This window comes from Boleophthalmus pectinirostris, unplaced genomic scaffold (genome assembly GCF_026225935.1).
Source record: "Boleophthalmus pectinirostris isolate CB_2022bp ecotype Guang Dong unplaced genomic scaffold, ASM2622593v1 HiC_scaffold_23, whole genome shotgun sequence".
Taxonomy (NCBI): domain Eukaryota; kingdom Metazoa; phylum Chordata; class Actinopteri; order Gobiiformes; family Gobiidae; genus Boleophthalmus; species Boleophthalmus pectinirostris.
Window position 1 is genome coordinate 30,192,550 of NW_026571207.1, and position 21,640 is coordinate 30,214,189.

At 37.9% G+C, this 21,640-nt stretch overlaps 4 protein-coding genes across 5 annotated transcripts; 2 read left to right on the plus strand and 2 right to left on the minus strand.

The window, feature by feature from the left end:
• Window positions 1–5,634: 5,634 nt before the first annotated feature.
• her11 (hairy-related 11) lies at window positions 5,635–8,766 on the minus strand. Of its 2 annotated transcripts, XM_055159473.1 has the most exons (5): window positions 8,594–8,766; window positions 7,547–7,757; window positions 7,146–7,241; window positions 6,789–6,873; window positions 5,635–6,360 (listed from the first exon to the last, which is right to left on the minus strand). In XM_055159473.1, exons 2-5 carry the CDS (start codon window positions 7,598–7,600, stop codon window positions 5,777–5,779), a joined length of 819 nt encoding a protein of 272 aa, XP_055015448.1. In that variant the 5' UTR covers window positions 7,601–7,757; window positions 8,594–8,766; the 3' UTR covers window positions 5,635–5,776. The 2 variants fall into 2 exon arrangements, with proteins under 2 accessions (XP_055015448.1, XP_020773537.1); XM_020917878.2 differs by lacking the exon at window positions 8,594–8,766 and having other exon boundaries at window positions 7,547–8,051.
• Window positions 8,767–11,875: 3,109 nt separating this feature from the next.
• Window positions 11,876–13,096, plus strand: her5 (hairy-related 5). The gene is made up of 3 exons (XM_055159387.1): window positions 11,876–12,026; window positions 12,109–12,210; window positions 12,298–13,096. The coding sequence occupies exons 1-3, from the start codon at window positions 11,979–11,981 to the stop codon at window positions 12,763–12,765; spliced, it is 618 nt and encodes a 205-aa protein (XP_055015362.1). The 5' UTR covers window positions 11,876–11,978; the 3' UTR covers window positions 12,766–13,096.
• A 2,514-nt stretch (window positions 13,097–15,610) lies between these two features.
• On the minus strand, window positions 15,611–17,407 carry pfdn6 (prefoldin subunit 6). The gene is made up of 4 exons (XM_020917867.2): window positions 17,219–17,407; window positions 16,998–17,068; window positions 16,704–16,828; window positions 15,611–16,110 (listed from the first exon to the last, which is right to left on the minus strand). Exons 1-4 carry the CDS (start codon window positions 17,280–17,282, stop codon window positions 15,990–15,992), a joined length of 381 nt encoding a protein of 126 aa, XP_020773526.1. The 5' UTR covers window positions 17,283–17,407; the 3' UTR covers window positions 15,611–15,989.
• Window positions 17,408–17,601: 194 nt separating this feature from the next.
• On the plus strand, window positions 17,602–21,567 carry mmgt1 (membrane magnesium transporter 1). The gene is made up of 4 exons (XM_020917868.2): window positions 17,602–17,716; window positions 18,702–18,754; window positions 18,832–18,935; window positions 20,305–21,567. The coding sequence occupies exons 1-4, from the start codon at window positions 17,614–17,616 to the stop codon at window positions 20,456–20,458; spliced, it is 414 nt and encodes a 137-aa protein (XP_020773527.2). The 5' UTR covers window positions 17,602–17,613; the 3' UTR covers window positions 20,459–21,567.
• Window positions 21,568–21,640: the final 73 nt, after the last annotated feature.

Consider the following 21,640-nt stretch of genomic DNA (forward strand, 5'->3'; position numbering starts at 1 on the left):
CCTATTTTGCTATGGGTGACATCACACTCCCTTAGCCCACTTCTCTATACAGTCTATAATTCACAATTGTCCTTATAGGGTTTGGGTTTGAGTTCATTTTAGTGCAGATGTAGACCTGATTTGGTCCTATTCTAATCCTGGTTTAGTCCCGGTCAAGTCCATGATTATTTCCAAATTTAGTTCCAGTTTAGTCCCAACACAATGACTTACATAACTTGAATTTCCCTTAAAATGATCTATAGTACCCTGTAGAACCTATAGTCCACTGCTACAATATAAATAAGAACCTCTTCAGTAAACAGCATTCCCTCACTGTCTGCTGCATATTCTCCTTGTGATTTCAGACATCTGAAAGTAAATAGGTCTTAATTAAAGGGCAAACAAATCAGCAGCATTGACCCACATGAGCTGAACATGGCTGGCATTTCACAGGCTGATTGGATTTGATCCCTTTACCTCTGAGTATATGTGTGCGTGCAAGTCTGTGTGTGTGTGTGTGTGTGTGTGTGTGTGTGTGTGGGTGTGTGCGCGTGTGCGTGTGTGCGCGTGTGCGTGTGTGTGTATACGTGTGAGTGATGTCTAATCGTTGTTTTTGTTTCAGTGAATGTGAGAATTTTGTGGAAGTTCAGGGGTTGTCGTGGCCTGTGTAAAATCCATGAATTCCTTTGTGTTTCAAAATTGTGTCAAACTCGATCACACCTGCACACACCTGTACGTTGTGCAAGTTTCACCATAAACAAAACAGTCCGAAAAACGTCATGACTGCATTCCACAGCTGGGCAACCTCTGTATTAAGTATCAGAGCAGTATTGTAACTATTAAAGCATCTAGTTTAGTGGACTTGTAGAGACAAAACAACTGAGCTCTTCACTAACTCTTGTGAGCTTTAATTGTTAAAATGTTGTTACATCATCAAAATATACCTGGAGTTGTGTTGTGTTTTAGTCACACAAATGGTTAAGTAATTAGTTGGTCTACATCTCCAAAACTCCAATGTTAACAGCTGCTTTTTACCTTCAGTTTAGTAGAGACTGGCAATTCTGAATAAATTATAATTAAGGTGTATGCAGTTTAAAACCAAAGTGGAGCACTTCATGCAATACCACATGACACCACAAGGAGGAACAGAATGTCTTTTTGAGAGAAGAAGTGCAGGCTCTGTGCATTGTACAAGTGTGGATGAAACTAAACAAAACAAATAGTAAACAACATTACAACATAGATAGATCAGAAAGATCAGATCAGAAAATAGCACAATATGGACCCCTTAACTAAGATTCAGCTCACAGTGCACATTTCCAGGAGCATTAACATTTAGAAAAGACTGAAATATTAATTGCCTAAATAACGCAATGAGGAAATACATGCATTTCAGAACAGTGTCGTAATGTCTTTGACTTGTTTTCATTAGGGCAACGAGAGATTAAGCTGCAAAAAGTATGAAATAAATATTAATCTATGCTGTTTTTATAGAGGGATTTTTAAGTGCAGAGGCTCAGAGTCACAACTGAGGGGAGAATGAATTACTAATTAAGATTACTGAATTGCAAAATCTATGTTTGTTGTATCTGTCCCTAAATAAACAACAGATAAAATAATATATTGTCAATTGCTATGGAATGAAAAATTAGGTCCTAATTTTTGCCTGCCACTGATGGATGGATGCACTAGACCACGAGCTTGTCACCGTGGAAATGTTATTGCTTTGTCTGGAATGTTCCGCAGTATGGCAAGTGTTATAACATACAGTACAATACTGTTTGCTCTCTGTTACTGTTGCCTCCACAGATCCAACTCTGTGGCATCACCTGCTTGTCTCCATACACATGGACATGCAGTGCACCTTTAAAGGGTATGAAAGTTACATTAGAGATTTTGAATGCAAAATTGTTTGATATTGAATAAGTAACCATGAACATCAAAATAATAAGAGCAATCTAATAAGAGGTTAGACACACTGTGATGGGTTGGTTAAACAGTACTTGAATATTGAATATAATAGATAACTGGAATATTGCTGTTTTATCACTCCCCTAGTGTGGGTGCAGGACTGCCACCCTAAGCTGCAAAACACTGATTAAATTCACAATGGCACATGGTGTAAATATTTGTTCACATAAGGCATACATAATTTGGGTTTGGTCAACTTTTTAGCAAGTTTGACAAATTGTAATGGCTAGCTAGAGTATTAGTGGAGTGTTCAGTGCAGAGGTCAGTGTCTATCATGAAGTATCCAGTGAATAAACAGTAGTATGTTATGCCTGATCTAGGTCCGTAATTGTAAGATAGATCAAACAGGTTCAGCTGATGAGCCAGACTGCTGCACAACTTTACTTTAACAATGCCGCCCTCTACTGGTCTCACGTTGAACTTCCCATTATTGTATTGATTATTATACGTTTGTATTTCCTTCTATTATATTCCATTATATTAAAATTATTTGAGACCAGCCAAATAAGTGACCTTCAAGTTGAGCGTGTCTTCTAGCATCAGGGCAGATTCTCGTGAGAACTGGACTTAAGTGTCAAAGTGAACACCATTTATGATGTGTGAGACATTAACACGTGCAATGAGACCAAATGAATCAGTGCAAATGTAATAAGAGCCTATGGGAATGAGCATCTTCTCCTGTGGGAAAGGGACTATAAATTATGCTGGAAAACACACTTTGGTTTAGTTCAAATAAATATGTCACTACAGCAGAACAAGAGTATACTAGAGCTAACTAACCCATGTCCAAATGGATCGGCTTACGCTGTCAATGATACAACAAATACTTTCTGTAGATAACAAAACATATTTGGAACATGGATTACTTTCTATTAAATAAAAAGTAAGCAGGAAGCTTCAGAGGGTACATTACATGGCCAGCAAATATCACATAACTAGAATAATCAGATTTTTGGTTTGTTTCTACATAAACAAAAGAAATCTGATGAAAAGCACCATGTGACATGTGTCAGTTAATTCAGAGATTTTATGAAATATCAAAATCTGAGCAATGTGAGGGTTTCAATTACTGCAATTGCAAAAGATTAATTGAAAAATATATTGCAGATCCCATTGCAATAATGATGAAGTATTTTTTTCCCAAATGCATTTAGCCCTACTGTAATGCACTGTGTCTACAGTTTCCTAAAGCCATGTTAATTAAAATTATTATACATACTTTTGTTTCTCCTCTGTGTGATGTACTGTGTAACTTTTCCCATGGAGGGTCTGCCACCTTCTTGTCTCTACAGAGATGTTATTGCTTTGCTTGGAATGTTCCACAGTATGGCACTAAAGTTATCTATGTCCATGGAGACATTCAGGTGACAGCACTAAGTCAAGTTACAGGTCAGATCTGTGGAGAGATGACCTTGATCACAGGAAGAATGTACAAAAAAAACAAAAAACCTGCCATTGAATAAAGGCAAGACTGATATTTTTAACGCCATACTCTGGAGCATTCCAGGTAAAGCAATCCAATCACGAAGAAAAGTTTCATAGAGGACTTTTAAGTTTTGGGATAGCCTTTACATCTGTGTGTTCCCTGCCTATTATGTTGTTTAATGCTTACCTGCCCATTTGCCTGTGTGTCCTCCATGTTCTATGTAAGTGTTAGTCAAGCCTCTATCTCCAGTCTGGCCACACTTTTCTCTCTCCTCAGGTGTGACTCTGAGCCTATGCACAGACCTGGGCTTGTGCCATTTGAGCTTCTGTGGGAACACAACTCACACCCTCATTAGGAACAATGTGTTAAAGTCTCTTTCTCACCCCACACACTTCTGAGAAGCAATAGTGCCCATTTTCAGACACTCTAACTAAACTAGAAAAGCGATTCTCGAGCTGCCACTTTACCAATTTGTTTGACTTTCAACACCTTTAAAGGTGCACTGAGACACTTTTCTGGTGAAAGGTCCGTCAGATGCTTTTCTCTGTGGAGAAAGCTTTGTCTTATAGCTTTGTCTGGAATGTTTCACAGTATGGTATTAAACCTTTCTATCCTCATGGAGACTGAACCAGACCAAATAACAGGTCAACTCTGCTCACAGTCAGAATGACTGTTTTTAGGTATTTTTGCACTCTAAAACCACTTGTAAAGTAATAAATGTAAAGCAGAACTGACTAATGTCATACTGTGGAACATTCCAGATGGAGCAATGGAGCAATTCATAGAAACAAGCAGGCGATGGATCCCCAACCAAAAAGTTACATAGTGCACCTTTAAAGTAAGCCACAAATAATTTACAAACCTTTGATTAAAAAGCTGATAGATCATGACTGGATATGACTGAATTAAACATGTTTATATGTTATTTGTAGTTTATTTGTAGTAGTCAAAACCTCTCAAATGTTGTTATTCTTTCATTACACTCTCAGATACCGACACAGCCAAAGCCGTCCTGGGGTAGTGATGAAATGAGGTAGTGATGGAAGTAACCTGCTAATCTGCATCATCAACTCCTCCAACCACCACATCACTCATGCACACACCACATTAATGCTAAGCATGGTGGACGAAGTGTCTTGCCTAAGGACACAATGACAGAATAAGATGTGGGAGTGGAAATCGATCTTCATTGACTTATGGTTGGGACAAGCATTCTTACTAAGACACTCTCGGATAGCACATGTACTCTTGTTTGTGCATTTTTTCTTCATATTAATACAAAAAAACAAACAAACATTTGAACAATTTAGTTTAACAAAAGGTTTAAACCTAGGATGAATACCATTAAAATCAGAAAAAGTACCACTAAACAAGAAAAATATATGCACATTTATTTATCCTTATTCAGTCACCATTGTCTATATTATGCAATACTAGTAAAATTTAGATAAAGATTTATTTTGTTCTTCTTCACAGGAAGATCCTCAGTTATGAATTAGATTCACTTGAGAAACCAAATGTACTTCAATAAATGTTCAGCCCCCTCAAACTGTGAACATGGGAAAATGGGACAAACGGCACAAGCCAAAACGACAAGAGGAAGTCCACACCTAAGTGAGAAGTGTGGCCTCGGCTGGTGTTAAACTCTCAACACACTGAGGGGAAGCAAATGACCAGCGTGAAACAGCACAGGTCTCATTTTAATGCAAATCCACTACTCTAGTCTTAATATAATAGAATAAAAATGACAGAGATGGTGAAGAGACAGAATGCTGCAGTGCTGCTGTGAAATTGAGCAATTTGCTTATATTTATTATGTGCTATGTGGTTCGTTTTTCCTCAGACAAGTAGAAAATGTCTGTCATAAACTTTTTTTTAATCTGTCATTGTGTTTTTCCATTCATGTTGTTGTTTGCAAGGATAACATAAAGTTAACCCAAATGTAATCAATGCTTAAGTTAAAAACTCAAGTTCTAAGTATGCTGAATATTTACAAGCCCAAAAAGACATGAAATCGATATTTTCAAAGAGAAAAATAATTAACTAATGCCAAGTATATGCTGTAGGCCTACTGGAACTTTATTTTCTATAGCCCGTACCAGGTTAACCATGTACTCTCCTCTGAATACAGGTTTCCTTTATTTGGACATTATACTGGAAGACCAAATGAACCCTTTGAATTCATGTACTCTTCGATTTCCTGTATGTGAAACTGAATTTGTAGCTAACGACATAAAGAACACTCATGGAGACAAACATTGAATTCATTTTTCCATTTTATTACAGAAAGTTATAAATACATACAAATATAATACTATTCACACTGTACATATTGCATTGGTGACAGATTTCATGTTCTGCCATTACAGACTGTGTCCATTAGGGGGCATTATTCAGTCTCTACCAGGGCCTCCATACAGAGGCCGAGCTGGAGCAGGCCCCCCGCGGAGGAGGCTGCAGGGGTAGGTACACTCCTGGGGTAGGTGTGAACGGGACAGGTGCCGGAAGTGTGGACAAACTGCTGTTACAAGATGGAGGTGTCGGAGGGAACGTAAAATGGCACGCGTATGTGACAAAGGGGGGCGACGTCGAGTAACCTGACAATGGCGATAACCATGGCGACAGTGGCGGGGAGAGGTAGTCATGGAGCGGGGTGGAGCAGTGAGGAGAGTGGTTGAATGAATGTGACAGAAATGGGAACTTCAGTGAGTCTTCTTTCTTGTCCGATGAGGAGTAGCTAGAGTCTAAAGACGAGGGCACGTGGCCAAGTCGTTGCTCTAGTTCGTGGTTCAAAGACGGCGGGTGCGTGTCTGTGTGGCGCTTCAGTCCCTCGATGAGACTGCTTCTCTGCGCTGGCGTGATTTTGTGTATGTAGCTCGTTAACTCAGCCATGCACTGTTTGAAACCAGCGGTCTCCATTGTGAACACAGAAGAAGGCTCTAGACGAGGGGGTGACACTGGAGTATGTCTTATTTGAACAGCATCTGAAAATGTGGAAAATACAATTAAGAAAATATCACATATATAAGATAATTTTCCACTGCTTTACAAAATACTATTAAAGGTGCACTATAACTCTTTGACTGGGCGTCCATCACCTGCTTGTTTCAATGGAGATATCATTGCTCTGCCTGGAACAGCTCTACTTTACAGTTACAATTCGTTTTATAGCTCAAAAATACTGACAAAAACATATATTCTGACTGTAAGTGGGGTTGCTCGCCACAGACCTGACCTGTAACCTGATCTGGTTTGGTCTCCATGATGATAAAAAGATTTAATACCACACTGTGAAACATTCCAAACAAAGCAATAATATCTCCATGGAGAAAAACATTTGACGGACCCGCTAACAGAAAAGTTACACAACGTACCTTTACTTCAATAGCTATACATTTTTATTTGAACTTACCATTCGCCCCACTGGTCCACTTGTGCAGGTACTCAACAGCAAGGTCCAAAATCTCTGCTTTTTCTATTTTCGGATTTTGCAGCCTCTGAAAATACAGAAACAAAATACGCTTAATATATTAAATATTGTACAACAAAAAGTCTATGTAATTTGTGTGTGGTCTTTATAATAATTTGGAGCACTCCATTTGGCTACTTTGAAAATTGGGGTACCATAAAAAAGAGACCTTCCTCCTTTTTATGGTAACCAAAGGAAGAGGAAGCGTTGTGTTAACTAGGAGAGCGGACTGAGAGTACATGTGGAGGTGTCAAAAGTGTTGCTAGTCAAAACAAATGGTGTGATTTTTTGTATACTTACAGGATCAGATGTTGAGTTCAAAAGAAGACTCCTCAATTCAGCCAGGCTATGGTTGATCCGATCTCTCCTTTTCTTTTCCACCACTGGTTTTAGTATCTACGAGCAAAACGACGTACAAAATTGATCAGTTTACGTGCAATGTTGAAGTTGATGTCACAAAATGGACTTTCACTATGAAAAAATAATATGAAATTGTGTACTGTCAAAGAAGCTTACAATTTCCAAAACAGATCCACAACTCAGTAGCATGAATAGTACATTTTAAAGAGGAAAACTGGCTAAAGAGTAAACAAAATGGAAGCTCACAAGGTTGAATTTTACATTTTGAAGTACAGCATAAGAACGTTATGATGATTAAGAAGACGTATTAGAGAGAAGAAATATTAAAATTTAAGTCTTACCCTCTTTCTGCTCCGGTTCCCATCTTGGGGTGAGTTGGGCAGCGTCTTGGTCATCGTTTCAGGCTCGTTCCTCTCTTTTCAGGCTCTTTTCTCCACAGTATCCAAACAGAATAATCCTAGAGGCTCGTGCGCACGGTTTAAATAGGCCTCGCGTTCCTTCTTGTTGGCCACGCGCTGCTTCTGATTGGCCGACAGGTGCGACCAACAACACCTCACGTCAAAATGTACAACCCATTACACCTCTACTCTCTTTGGCCACTTTACCTCTCCAAGTTCGGTATTAATGTTTTGTTTCTATTAAAATATTTGTAAAAGCTGCATTTTAAAACTTTTATAATTATTTGTTCATAAAGAGACATGAAATGGGATCTTATTATACTGGCATTATAACTAATCATAATGTAATTATTACTAGTTCTAAAATATGGAAAACAAAAATCTGCTTTTCCAGAAGTTTCCAGAACGGGCAATTCAAGAAAAAATAAATAAAAAAAGTTTTATGAAACATGACTGTGGTTACCTACTATTTATTTTATACTTTGTTGACGAACACTAGACACGTGGCTAAAGGCATGTGGACCAAAACGATTCAAAACATTGTGCAAAAATGTATAGATTTGCACATAAAAGTGGCAATAATACATCCATAGCAGTAACTAAGAAACTACAAATTTATTGGTTATTAATATATATTCTTTTCATTTTTAGATCGAATAATTGATACTGGTTGTCACTGAAAAAGTTAATTAGCAAAACTAGCTTGTTGGGCAGAAACATGCTAATATGCTAGCAACTTGCCCAAATAACAAATGTATAAGTTCCAGACTGTATTATTAATTTATCCGATGTGTGAACTTTCCCATAGGTCCCCCATGAGCTGAACTGTGGGAAAGTTGGAGTGTGTCCCGTGGGAACAGAAATTTAAGTGTCAAATCGAGCAGGTTTTTATGATGTGTAAGAGATAGCACTTAGCATCAAGTGTAGAGAATGACCAAATGAGCCAATAATCCCGTACAAGTTGTTTTTTACTATATATTTAAATCTTACCTTAATTAATGAACCTTGAAAACGAAGCTGTGCTCTTTTGTCCAAAAGCTATAACAGCGGTGACAAATAGGCTGATTACTACTATAATGTGAGAGGCTAATACGGAAAAAAGTGTAATCCAAAATAAACTGCCAAAATAAAAGCACCCTAGCAGCTACATCCGTGGTGTAACTGTTAAATATCTTTTACAGTAACTTAATGACAAGTTATTCAGTCTCAATCTGACTGTTTAAAATTACAATGGTACTACAATGCAAACAGTTTTATGCCAATATGCACATTTTTGTGTCAATAAATGTAGAATCTTAATTTTCCGCAATGGTTAGCGCCTGTACTTAGTTTCCCAATTCATAATTTGTACATTTAAAGGCGTGGGAAATGAACCAAAGTGTGTTTTAGCAGCTAAGTGTGACTTGTGAATATTAAATTGAGGTAGAGGAGCTGTTACTGATCCCACGGTCTGAAGGTCTCACTCGTGCGTCATGAGGCACGAGCGAACATGGGAACCACGGGCCAAACGGCACAAGCCCTAGTTTGTTTAGCACCAGTCGAGGTGTGGGGCAGACTTTTAGACCTGAGTGCCAAGTGTGTCTACGTCCTCGGGTCAACCTCGCTCCGCAATATCAGGTGTTTGCTTCGTGTCTCATCTACGCCCTCGTCCTTTTATTAATTTAGGTTTCTGGATTATACACTTCAGAGAACACGATATTGGCAAGAGACGGTCCATTTCACTATCACCAAAGAGTAGCTTTGGGGGCAGCTCCCATCTAATTAGATTCTATCACAGCCTCAAAGGGACACGCTATGGGGTGGGGCCACGTGGCCAAGTACTGTGCGCTTTTACGCACGAACATCTGTTTATTTTCCAGAATCTAAAACATAAATAAATGCATGGAAAGTAATAGCTTGAACACTTAGTGAAATCTAAACAGGTCTACTGGTTAAGAAATGTAAGATTTAAAAAAAACAAAACAGCACGGTTGTATTCATTCATTAATTTCTTGCTAGAAATGATTAATGAGATTTTTATATTAATTAAAAAATTCTGTTATTGGGAATCAATAAATTTGGGAGTCATTGTAAGCAGTTATTATTTTCTAAAAATCTGTTACCGTACGGTGCAGCCTGCCTGACTGTGATGTTCTAGTGTGATGTCGTGTGATTGCGTATCAGAATTATATTGTTCCGTTAATTCGATGTAAATTCACTGTCTAGGGAACAGATGAACTCTTTTGTACGAGTTTATGGCCCTGCGCAGTACCAGTTTAGACCTGGTTTGGTCTTGCTTTTGGACCTAGTTTAGTAGCTCTAAATATACAGTCCCTGAGTAGCTTATTGCAAAAATAACTTATTATTTTTATGTATTAAACTAATTTAATATCACAATTGATTCATTAAGTTAATTAAAATAAAAAGGAAATAATCGATTCTGTCCTCTAATTAACAGAATGGACCAAACCAATATATTTTAATGTAAAAATAAAAATGTTACGACCTTCCACTGTTTGGGAGACCACCAGCCACCACAGCAAAGAATAACAATGACATGGTAAATCCAGGATTACATCTGGACTGAAATACTAAGATTACAAATAAGCAATAATAAAACAGCCCAGATGATGAAGTTTATATGGGGAAGGGATTCTCTGATGTGTTGTCCTTGTGATTTTGTTTGTCTTGGCAGTGGAGATTTGGAGCTTGGCTGACCCATGGTTGGCCTTACTTCGTCACCTCTGGAAGGGTCTGCCCAATAAAATAATAACATTAAAAGGTTAGAAAAAGGTTGTATTTAGATAAGAGGTGGATCTGTTCGTGTAATGTTACTTGTAGATTATTATTATTTTATTTGTTATAGGTCTTTGTTTGTTTTCCAAATTATGGCCAACATATTTGTCTCAAGGATAATTTCACAATGACCTTCTTTTTGAAGAAAAAAATTAATACATTTTGTGTTTTCTGGGTAAAACAATTAATGTTCTTTATTTCTCACAATACCACTTAGCATGCATAAAAACAGAACAGACAATATAGGTTAGGCTAATTACATTTTTTAATATTTAATTTAAGGATCTGTCTATTTCAAACACCCAGACTGGTCCATCATATTTTTGTACTAAAAAGTCTTAAATGCACAGTTCACACCTTGAGCAATTACAAGTGTGAATGGCTTGTGCTTCGATAGGCGCGCACCCACACCTTATGCTCCTCTCTCCTTATAGTGACAGTCCGATCTCTAACCATGAATGCAACCTGCTACAATGCGTTGCTTTCATTTCAGAGATTAAAGTTTAAGTAGGGTCCGCTACCTTGAGGTTTTGTCGTCCCTTTCTCTCCACTGCATTTATGGCGGGCCTGATCCCGATAATGGGCTAAAGAGCGCAGATAACACCGGGATGATCCTATCAGAGCAATGCAACAGGGAGCTTAAGAGGCCTTTCACATCGATAATACTTCCGTTTAAAATCAAAGAGAGGGCGATTAGCGTGGCCTTTGAGACGCACAGTAGACACCATGGCAACGACGCACAGCCCCGGCGCATCGGGGGCGCACCATTGTAGAGCGTGAAGTCATGGAAAAAAATAAATTAAAAATAAAAACAAAAACTTTGTCTTCACTAAAACAACTTCTACAGTGATAAGCAGGGAAATTACTTCATCAAATAACTAAATCACCATATCCAAACTTGAAGCGAAGTCTTGCTCTGTGCACATGGGCCTACATTTCTGAGAGGTGAAAATGAGCACCACATAGAAACAGTTCATATAGCTCAGATGATTCTCCTCTTATTAACACGTTACACTATTAGAATGTGTTATTAAAATAACAATTGCTTAAATTGGCTATATGTTATAGTGCTCTTTATAGTGCGTAGAAAGTATTAAAGCACCACGCATCTGGCCTAATTGTTTTTAATGTAATGTAAACGTAGGAGTAGTAGGACAGACTTTCAAGTAAAACAAGAAGGCCAATACTATAATTATCAATAGTATGAGTACCCATTTTATCAGTAAACACAACAAAATTTTGTAAAAGTAATTTTGGTAAAAGCTTGTGCACAATCCGATGGATGAGAAGGCTGATGTCAAGGGCGATTACAGATGTAACTAAATTAGTTCAAAAGAAATATTTTTGGGCCAGTTTGGGACAACATCTTGACACAATGCCTGTACTATGCATATTAATTCTCCTTTCTGTGAGTAGGTGGGTGGAGAGAGGGGAGTGGACCCATTCACAGTTATTTGATGGCCATGCGCGACTGGAGAGATGACTGAATGCACGAGGGCGTGTTGTGGGGGCGTGGCTTTGGAGCTACGCAGTTATAACGCGGAAGGTAAACACGTGCCGTACACAGTTCAATTTTACTTTAACAAAGAATATTTTCATCATGAGAGCTGTAACGCTAGAAACCCAGGCAAAGAGGACTTCCAGGAGGGTAAGGTCCAGACAAGATATGACAATTTAACTTTACGCTGCACTAATTTCAAGACACTAAATTTCTTGCATTGCTTTTCTAGTCCAAGATTGCCAAACCTGTTGTTGAGAAACGCAGGCGGGAGAGGATCAACCATAGTCTAGAGACATTACGGCTTCTTCTTCTGGAAAACATGGATGATGAGGTGAGTTAACCGCTTGCTCAACTGTTGTTTATCAATGTCCATCTGTCGATTTCAGTGCGTAACTGTGCTTGTGTTTTTATCGTTTAGAAGCTGAAAAATCCCAAAGTGGAAAAGGCTGAAATTTTAGAGAGCGTGGTTCACTTCTTGCAAGCTGAAATTCAGATGAAGAAGGCTCCTCGTTTTGGAAAGAAGCTTCATTTTGAGGAGGAGGCGAGACAACAGAACTACGAGGATGGCATGAGGTCCTGTCTGCGCAGAGTCAGCAGCTTCATAGCTCACAAATCACAGGATTCTGAGCGCCAAAGTCCATTGGATTTCTCCCCGATGTACGCCTCCTCCCCCGGTCACCTCTCGCCCCCGGGACATCTGTCTGTTCCGGGACAGTCCCCCTCGGGCCAATTCGGGAGGGCGCTTACATCCTCTCCATCTCTCTCTCCTCCACTGGTCCAGACGCCGATGCACTACCCGATCCACTCACAGACCGCTGCTCGGCACTGTGGTTTGACGCCACAAAAGCTCAACAGCGACACAGTGTGGAGGCCGTGGCCCCAGTAAAACACTTGAACTTAAAAAAAGTCTATTTTTATACGCTGCCTTTGTACATTTGTAAATATGTAAACATTGTACAGAAATTGTACTTTTGTACAGAACAGAAGCTCTAGGGGTTTTTTTTTTTAGATGAAAGGTGCACCTTCCTAATTTGTGTCTGTACTTTTTTGCTGCTGAGAACACAAATTGAAGTGTGCGTGAATGATTTCAATGAAATACATTTGTGTTTTTTACCTTGTGAAAATGTTTCCTTACGTGTTGATCATGAGTTTTGCAAAGCCTCTTGATGAGCAACCTTGTTGTCTGGTACAATAAAAGTACTTCTCTGCTCTTTCATCAGAAAGTGGCCTCTTTGACTACAGTTATTGAAGTACAGCCCTTTGGTCTAAAAGGAGGTCGTTAACACGTGCTTGGACGCATCAAAGCAGTGTATAAATGTGATAATTGCTGCGTAATGAGCACTAGATGACCTTCTCCAAAACGTGTGAGAACACACCTTATAGTCAATAATATCCTTATAGGCATGAGTTTTCATGAAGGTAAACAAGTAAAACTAATGTTCAATCTGAAACTAAATCACAACCTCAAATAAATCTTTTACGCACGAATGTGCCAAATTTCGCACGAGACTCGGGTTTTTTTTATACTTAAAGATATTCTGGGTGGGGAACATAAAAACAAATCTTTGTCTAACGATAAATGACTTGTTTCTGAACAGTGAAGCTTTGTAATTCAGCCATTATAAAATTTTGTAAAACAAACTTTGTAATTCAAGATTACAAAATTGAGCAAAAAAAATTACGTTAATCTACATTACTGCGCAAAGCAGTTGTAGCATTACAGTACAGCTGTGCACTTGGTAATTTTCCAGACAAACTTTGCCGTTGTTTTGCTTTTCTTCTTTGTAGATTGGAACTGTCTCGCTCTGTACAACTTGTTAATGGCCGCTCTCAGTCACTTGTGCATTTCAAAAGAGGCGATTGATTGTCCAACCTCAGCGATGAATCAATCTTATCCGACCTCAGTACGCGTTAATGGCGAGTACATGGCTACCCAATCTTGGTACATACCAAAACAACTCCACAGACGATTTTGTGCAATTTTGTTGGCAAAAACTAACCAAAACCTATCCACTCGTATTTCCATCGTGTTTCCCACAGTCAGTTCGGTGGCGGTGATAAGACCCACGCCATTTAGGCCAAGCAAACCCCGTTCAAACGCGGGTTATGAATTAAGGAATTAGTCTCGCTGTCGCTTAAGACACGAATCCCTTTTGTGATTCTTTAAGACGAAAACCTTTCGGAGAAACACCCCGGAACTAAGTAAATCAATTAAGCACAATGAGATTAGAACTTGGTTTAATTAAACGGGCCAAATATGGCTCGAGTTGCATTGTCGTGTCTTTACGGTGCCTGGGATTACTATGGGATACGGATGTTTCTGCTTAGGACCAGTTTGTTTGACTTAGACAATACCCAATGTGGAAGTGATTTGCGTAAATGGGGTATATGACCATGGAAACCAGAATGACCAGCAAAAGGTCAAGATGTTGCGAAATGTTCATTTTACGTAATTTAATATTATGGATACCGATAGGCTATAACTGTTAAAGGCCAATCTTTTGCCCACGAATGCCAAGAGGAAATGTTTCCCACATTTGTGAACACAGATCCAACGCATCAGACGTGGATATGGAAGATATTTTCCACTTGGCCGCCCTAAGTTTGACCTCAGTTTATTAACAGATTATTTGAAAAATGTGCTGTGGTCTGGAACAGCCCAGTTGGCCACGTGTCGATACCGTTCCCAGCCCGTGTTCCTCACCTATAAAGTGCGAGTACCGACACCAACACCCACGCGCCAAAGAGGGCACCGGCTCGTGCGCAAACAGCTGGGTACGTGCTTTGTTTTTACGCACTTAAATTGTGTCATCTTAAACACGTTTCAAAATGCCACATAACTCAGCAGGTCATGTTGTTTTGAAGCAATTGTCATCACTGGTTTGCTCTAGTCGCTTGAACAAGGGCAGTTTTTAATATGTTCAAAATAAAATATTTTGTGTTCAGGTAGATCAATAAAGCTGATAAACATCAAATCTGTAAACACGTTTGGATACATATTTACACACTCCTTTCATTGCTAATACTAAGATTTGTGTTTATAATATGACTTTTGTTTATATTATGATTATTATTTCAGATTCTTTCAGTGATCTTTACTGGGAGTATATTACATGAGGAACTGTCTAATACAAAGCAATCCAGAATCTCTTGGTCCAGACAAAGAATAGTCCATTGAGCATTTGGGATAAGTGGGATGGGACCACTGCACCACTTGCCAAAACAACTTTATGGAAAAAATTACCAGATGTTTGATCACATTTTTCCGCTTGCAATAGAACCAAAAATAGTCAGTATTTTATGTTACAGATAAAATGCCTTTCGCCTCATACATGTATAGTTTTGATGCCTTTAAAGAGATTAAAACATAATTGGATGAAGCTGCCTTTATTCCATGCAGTGCTTTAATGTAGCCTTTCAACTGGTCATTCACTTCTGCATCATTGTGAAGGTCCTGTTTTAACTCATTGAAGCAGTTTTAATCCTCATCTGGTGGTAAAATGCAGTGTTGATGTTTACATAAATTAGTCTTTTTAAACAAAGCTCCACCACTGAGCTGTTCTCTCTCTGCATTTGTGAAGGAGGGTCAGCAGCTGCTCTGGTGGTCACAGCCACCTCTGCAATTACAATCAATGCTACACTGAGTGCAAGTTAATTTTACTAGTACGTAACTACTACTGTAATTGCATGCAATAAATTAATAATTGGATTGAAAACAATAACAATCAGTATTTGATGAAAAAGAAATTGTATTAACAACAAATAAAGACATATGGTACAAGTGGTCTGTTGTGTGGAGTTTTGAACAGTTACTTAAACTCGCCTATAATGAGTAGTCTACTGTTTTTGATTGAAGGGGTAAAATTACAAGATTAACATTTGCGCAAATAACTACGCAAATACAGAGATCTTTGTAAATACCCCAACAGTCCTTTGTTTTCTGATTTGACCTCTGGTTTTCATATTTGAGGTGAAAACTGAATACTCATACATACTAGCTGTAACCTGTACTTAAAAAAAATCTTTAGTGCCTTATATGAGAACATGTATGTAATGTGTTTGTGTGGTGCGTTCATGGTTCTAGATCTGGCAAAGCATGAACTAACTCGTTCATGCTTTGCCCCCAGCAAGGCCCTGTGCTTTCTGGAACTCTTGCTGTAAACTGGACAGAACCTCTCTGTGCTGGTCAGACTTCTTCTCCATTTCCTTCAGCAGTGCGTCGTACCTTTGACTGAAGCAAAACCACAAAACAGAGAGTTAACGTTTTATTAAGAATAGAATATTACAAGCCTTATTGAAATATTTAATTTTATTCACATATGTAATCTTAATAAAGTGCAATATGATACATTTGCAGAGCACTCTACAATATTGGACATACTATGTAGTACAGTAGTAGTGTTCAATTGAGGTGAATGCAGATCATTAATTTTGTTAATTTGTAGATTTCTAAGTGTGTTTGGGGATTGGGATGAAACTTCTCATAAAATCTTGAAAAACACAATATAATAGGGAATTTGTCCATCTGTAGGTCAGAGGATCTCAGACGTTTTGTCTCTCTGAAAGACACTTCATCCACTTTGCCTGGTATACATGTGGTGTGTGAGTGACTTATTGGTGCTGGACCGAGGGGCCTATGGCACAGAATGGCAGCCTTGCTTCTATTAGATTACCCTGCAGCAGTTTTGGCTACAGAAGTATCTTATTACAGAGCATGGACTGAATGAATAAAGTTTAGTACAGTTTAGTGCTTTGAGAGGCTAAGCCTGGATAGCACATTTCAAGTGTGAAGCACTATCAATATTAGTTTATACTTATACTTACGTCTCTCCATTGATATACTCCAGTCTTTTTGCGACTGTGGCCTTGGCTTCATCCAGATCTTGCTTAACTAAAACTGGACCAATCAGTTTATAAACGGTGTTAGCACTGTCCAACATGTCCAGCTCCTGTAAACAACAAATATATATTCATTAGTAAATAAAGACAGACACTGGCAGCATTTAATAGCTAATAAAGACACAAAAGGAGGAGGATAATCAGTTATATACCAAAGACACTGACCACATGTATCTAGTTTTAATTCCACATTCACCTAATACAAATAACATTACTTACCTCTTTGACAAAGTTGTTTTCTGCCAATTGCGTCTCCAGTTTCTGTCTTGCGGACACGCTTTTGCTGACATCTTTACAACAGACAAATACACATTAATTTCATTACACTTTTATTAGTTTAATGTGTATATAAAATACCAATATATGAAATAGACAGCTTGCTTTCCTTATATGGTCAGTAGCTGCTAATGTATCTTTATGAAGCCAATGCTAACACATACCTTTCTGCATCTGTGCGTATTTTTCTACTTCAGCTTTTAGTTTCTTTTGAATCGCTTCTGCCATATTTATAATTAATACTATTTTATAACGACGAGATGAGCGATATAAGGAGATAAAAGGCAGATATATTGTTAGAAAGGCAGTTCAGCACACCACATGAAAGATCCCTGGGTGGGCCAGCAGACCGGATATGGCAACGGCGTTTCCGTTTCTTTCAAAATAAGAGAGATAATATTTTTACTTTTGCGATAAATTGAATAAAACAGAACATTTGTTATAAATGACAAAACATATAAACATGATAATAACTTTATATCTATTGACACACAAGCCACCCTACGATATTCACAGGTTTTGACAATTAAAATAAAATATAGTATTATTTTGTGGTGCCATGATGCTCTCGCCTTGGTTCAAGATGGCGTCGTCGTTTTGGAAAGGTGTTGTCGGAGTCGGTCTTTTTGCTTTAGCTCATGCGGCTTTTTCAGCAGCACAACGTGAGTCAAAACGCACATAACAGCAGTGTAAATGTTGGTGCATATGCGTGTAAAATTTGTGGCATGAAGACGAGGTAAAATTTGGTAGAAGTCCGCTCGGGCCTTGGCAGAGGGCTAACCGAGGCTAGCGCAGTTTAGCATTGATAATATCCGGCTTTTGAAAAGGTTTAATTTAGCCTGTTCAGCTGTCATTTAAAAAGACTTGGGACATTTACCTTTAAATCATACCTTTTCTCTAATGGTATTTCCGGCAGAAATCTTTTAAAAGTGTATCTGAACAGTTTGGACCTTTTCCCATGTATTTTGTGACCTATGCATTTAAATTACTGTCTCAAACATCTATGCAGACATTTGGCATGTTATAAAATTATTTTCCATCAGCTCGGAGATTTTGTGTTGCCTGTCATTTCTTATTTGGGTCATATTTTGTGCACTGTGTATGACGGGAAATTGCTACTTTGACTCCGTCTATTTAACAAAACATAAGATTGACTAGACGTTATATTTAAATATTGAAGACGATTTCATGTGTAAATTACCTGTTTTATAATCAAGCACAAAGGCCTTATCTCTTTTTAAATGTTAATCAAACTAGTTATTTTGTGTATGCTGTACATTTTGAGCCAGAATATTACAAATTTCTATACTTGTTGTTGTGTATTCATTATGTTGTGGAGTAGCCATTATGATGCCTACTAGTTGCCTACCATATTAAAAAAAATAAAATAAAATAAAATACAAAGTAAAATTCTGTGGTCACATGACATTTGGAAAATAGTTCTAACCCCCTCCACAGCCCTCTCATCCAAAGGGGAAGTTTGCAAGGGACTCATCCCTGAGCTGTGTTCTCAGGAGCACCTTGAATTCACCCATTGTTCCAAAATGAGAGGCAGTCAGGTGGATTCAACACATTGAGTGTTGAATTTAAGCTGGTTTATGTCCCTTGCCTAATATTAAATCAATCCTGTTTTTGTTTCTTCCCCAGATCGATCGTACATGCGTCTCACAGAGAAAGAAAATGAAACACTACCAATAGACGTGAGTATTTAGACTCTTGTTTTATACACATATTTGACATTGTTAAGATTAGTTTTAATTTAACTCTGTTTTTGCAGATTGTATTACAGACATTATTAGCCTTTGTCATGACCTGTTATGGTATTGTCCACATTGCTGGAGAGTTCAAAGACATGGATGCCTCCTCAGAGCTGAAAAACAAGTAAGCTTAACTGTAATGACTCTTAAGGAACACGTATTATGCTTTAATGTGGTCTAAAGTTATAATATGACACACAGATCATTATTAGATATTTTTTATTGAAATTGCAATATTGATAAAAAATGATTAACTACATGAAACTAGTGTACTGATTTCCAATTGAAAATAACAGACCATAAGGTAAATTTGCATGTTTCCTTTTAATGACTGTGGTATTGGTGGTGCTATTACGGAGACTAGTTGCCTGCACATTTAGTGCAGAGTTCACTATAAATACCCCTATTCCTCAAAGTAAATCATTGTCTCTTCCTCTGAGATACCGATGTTGCAGAGTACCACAAGGAGATAGACCAATGACATTGTTAAGCTTTGACTTAAGATATAATATTTAAGATCAATGGTGAACTTTAACTTTCTGTTGGATGGTCCTGCTTGTCTTCATAGTAGCTGTTTTCCTGGAAGGTTCAACATTCACAGTATGCATGTAGAACAAATGCAAGATATATAGTTTAGTTTTTAATGCCGTACTGTCAGCAGAGCATTCCAGGCAATTACATCTTCAAGCAGATAAGCATGTGTCATATCCTCTACCAGAAAAGTTACATGGTACCCTCATTCACTTATTGAATTGGGGCATTAAAATTATCTAAGAATAATAATTTATTGGGGTTTAAGTTTATAATACAAGTACAAGATTTTTCTCTAAAAATTCTAGATTATTTGTTCTCTACAGAGGACATTGTTATCTAAATTTCAGCCTTTGCAATTAAACAATTGCCCCAACAAATTGTTTTTTGATTTATTTAATTGTCTGCTTCTGCTCATTTTCAGTTATTGGATTTGTGTGTGTGTGCGCGCGTGTGTGTGTGTATGTGTATGTGTATGTGTATGTATTTAAAGTGCCACCACAACAGTGCACAAATTAAGTAAACAATAAATATGAAATGGGGGAAAATGTAGACCAGAGAGTTCGCCAACTGCTTTTCTTCATGGAGATGTTATTGCTTTGTCTGGAATGTTTCACAGTATGGCAATAAACCTTTCTATCATCATGGAGACCATACCATACCAAGTTACAGGTCAGATTTGTGGAGAGGCAACCCGATCACAGTCAGCATGCCTGTTTTTATCGGTATTTTTGAGCTATAAAACCACCTGTAATTGAATACATTACAGCAGATCTATTTAATGTCATACTTTGGAACATTCCAGGCAGAGAAATGACATATCCATAGAAACATGCATGTGACAGACCCTCCACCAGAAATGTTACACAGTGCACCTTCAACTATTTAACTTCTTTCCAGAGCCTTTCTCAATCTCTAAATTTTGAGCCAGTATAAATTCTCAATCTTTTTTTTTTTCACAGAACATTTGACACGTTGACGAACCACCCTTCGTTTTACCTTTTCAACCACAGAGGGCGAGTGCTGTTCAAATCACAGGATGAGGTTCCATCTGAACGCAACCAGCAAGCCCTCCCCAACCCCATACGACTACGCAAGCTCGAGCATTTGCACTGAGACTGAACCTATATCTGCCTGTAACCTCATCCATGTTTAGAGAAACCATTTTGTTAGACACTGAAAAATATGTTAATTTAATTTGTACATAAAACTGATTTGAAATGATGGCTACACTTTGACCACTCTTTACCACTGACTGACTGTGCCAACCCTTAAGTTTTTCAGCAACTTTGTAAATACAAGTGTATTGCTTGGAGTCTTAAAAGTATAGAAACAGTGCCCCCTACTGTCTTTTTCAGCTGATTCGCGACAATGTTCGTAAAAGGGGGCTGAGAGGCCTGTTTATTACTGTTTAAATTTCATAAGTCTGCTTAAAAAGTTATTTCAATTCGGGTTTTGTTATTATGAAATGAAAGCTGCAATGTTTTGGTCTCTTGGGCCCTGTATATTGAAACTGGAGTTTGCTTGATTACTGTATTTCTGTGTCTTGAATGTTTTTACTTGCAACCATAGTAGATCTATAGAAAAGATATGCTGAACAGATACAAATTGAGCCTTAACAAACCATTAGTGACAAGTAGTTTTTAATTAGGAATTGCGTGTAAGCTTAATCAAAATTATCTTCTTTCTCACATTCTTCATAAATCCTTACCACGCAACTTTTAAGTATATCCCAAAATGCGAAAGATGTAGAAAATTAGAAAATAATTAGATACAATTTCTAACTTAAAATCATTAATATCTAGTCATTGTAAAACGAATTGGCTTGTCTTCAGACTGAAACGGTAACTATTTTTTTGACTGGGTAACTAATTTGAATGCGTTTATTGAATACGTCAATCATTGTTGCTACAAAAAATACGCTTGAATATTGTTAAGTAAATCTATTTCAGTACAACTATATGTTATTCCACCTGGTGTTTCCTCTCCTGTGTGTTTGCGGTTGTGTTGTGGCGGTACAGGGCCCTAGATGTCCAGTTTGCAATAAAAGGTTTTGGAGATGTTTTTGATGGACTGTTATGACTGAGCTAACCATGCTAACCGTGCTAATGATACTGTGAAGAGCTAAAGTAGAGGGAAAGGTACATTCATTTGGGGAAAGGGGTTGTTCTTGTTTTTTTGTTATTAAGGCTTTTAATTTAATAAAAAGCATTTTGATTTTACAAGATTGCACCTGTTTTCTTTTACATTTGTGCGATCACTGGGGGTAATTTGCCAGTTGTCTATTTACGTGAAAAC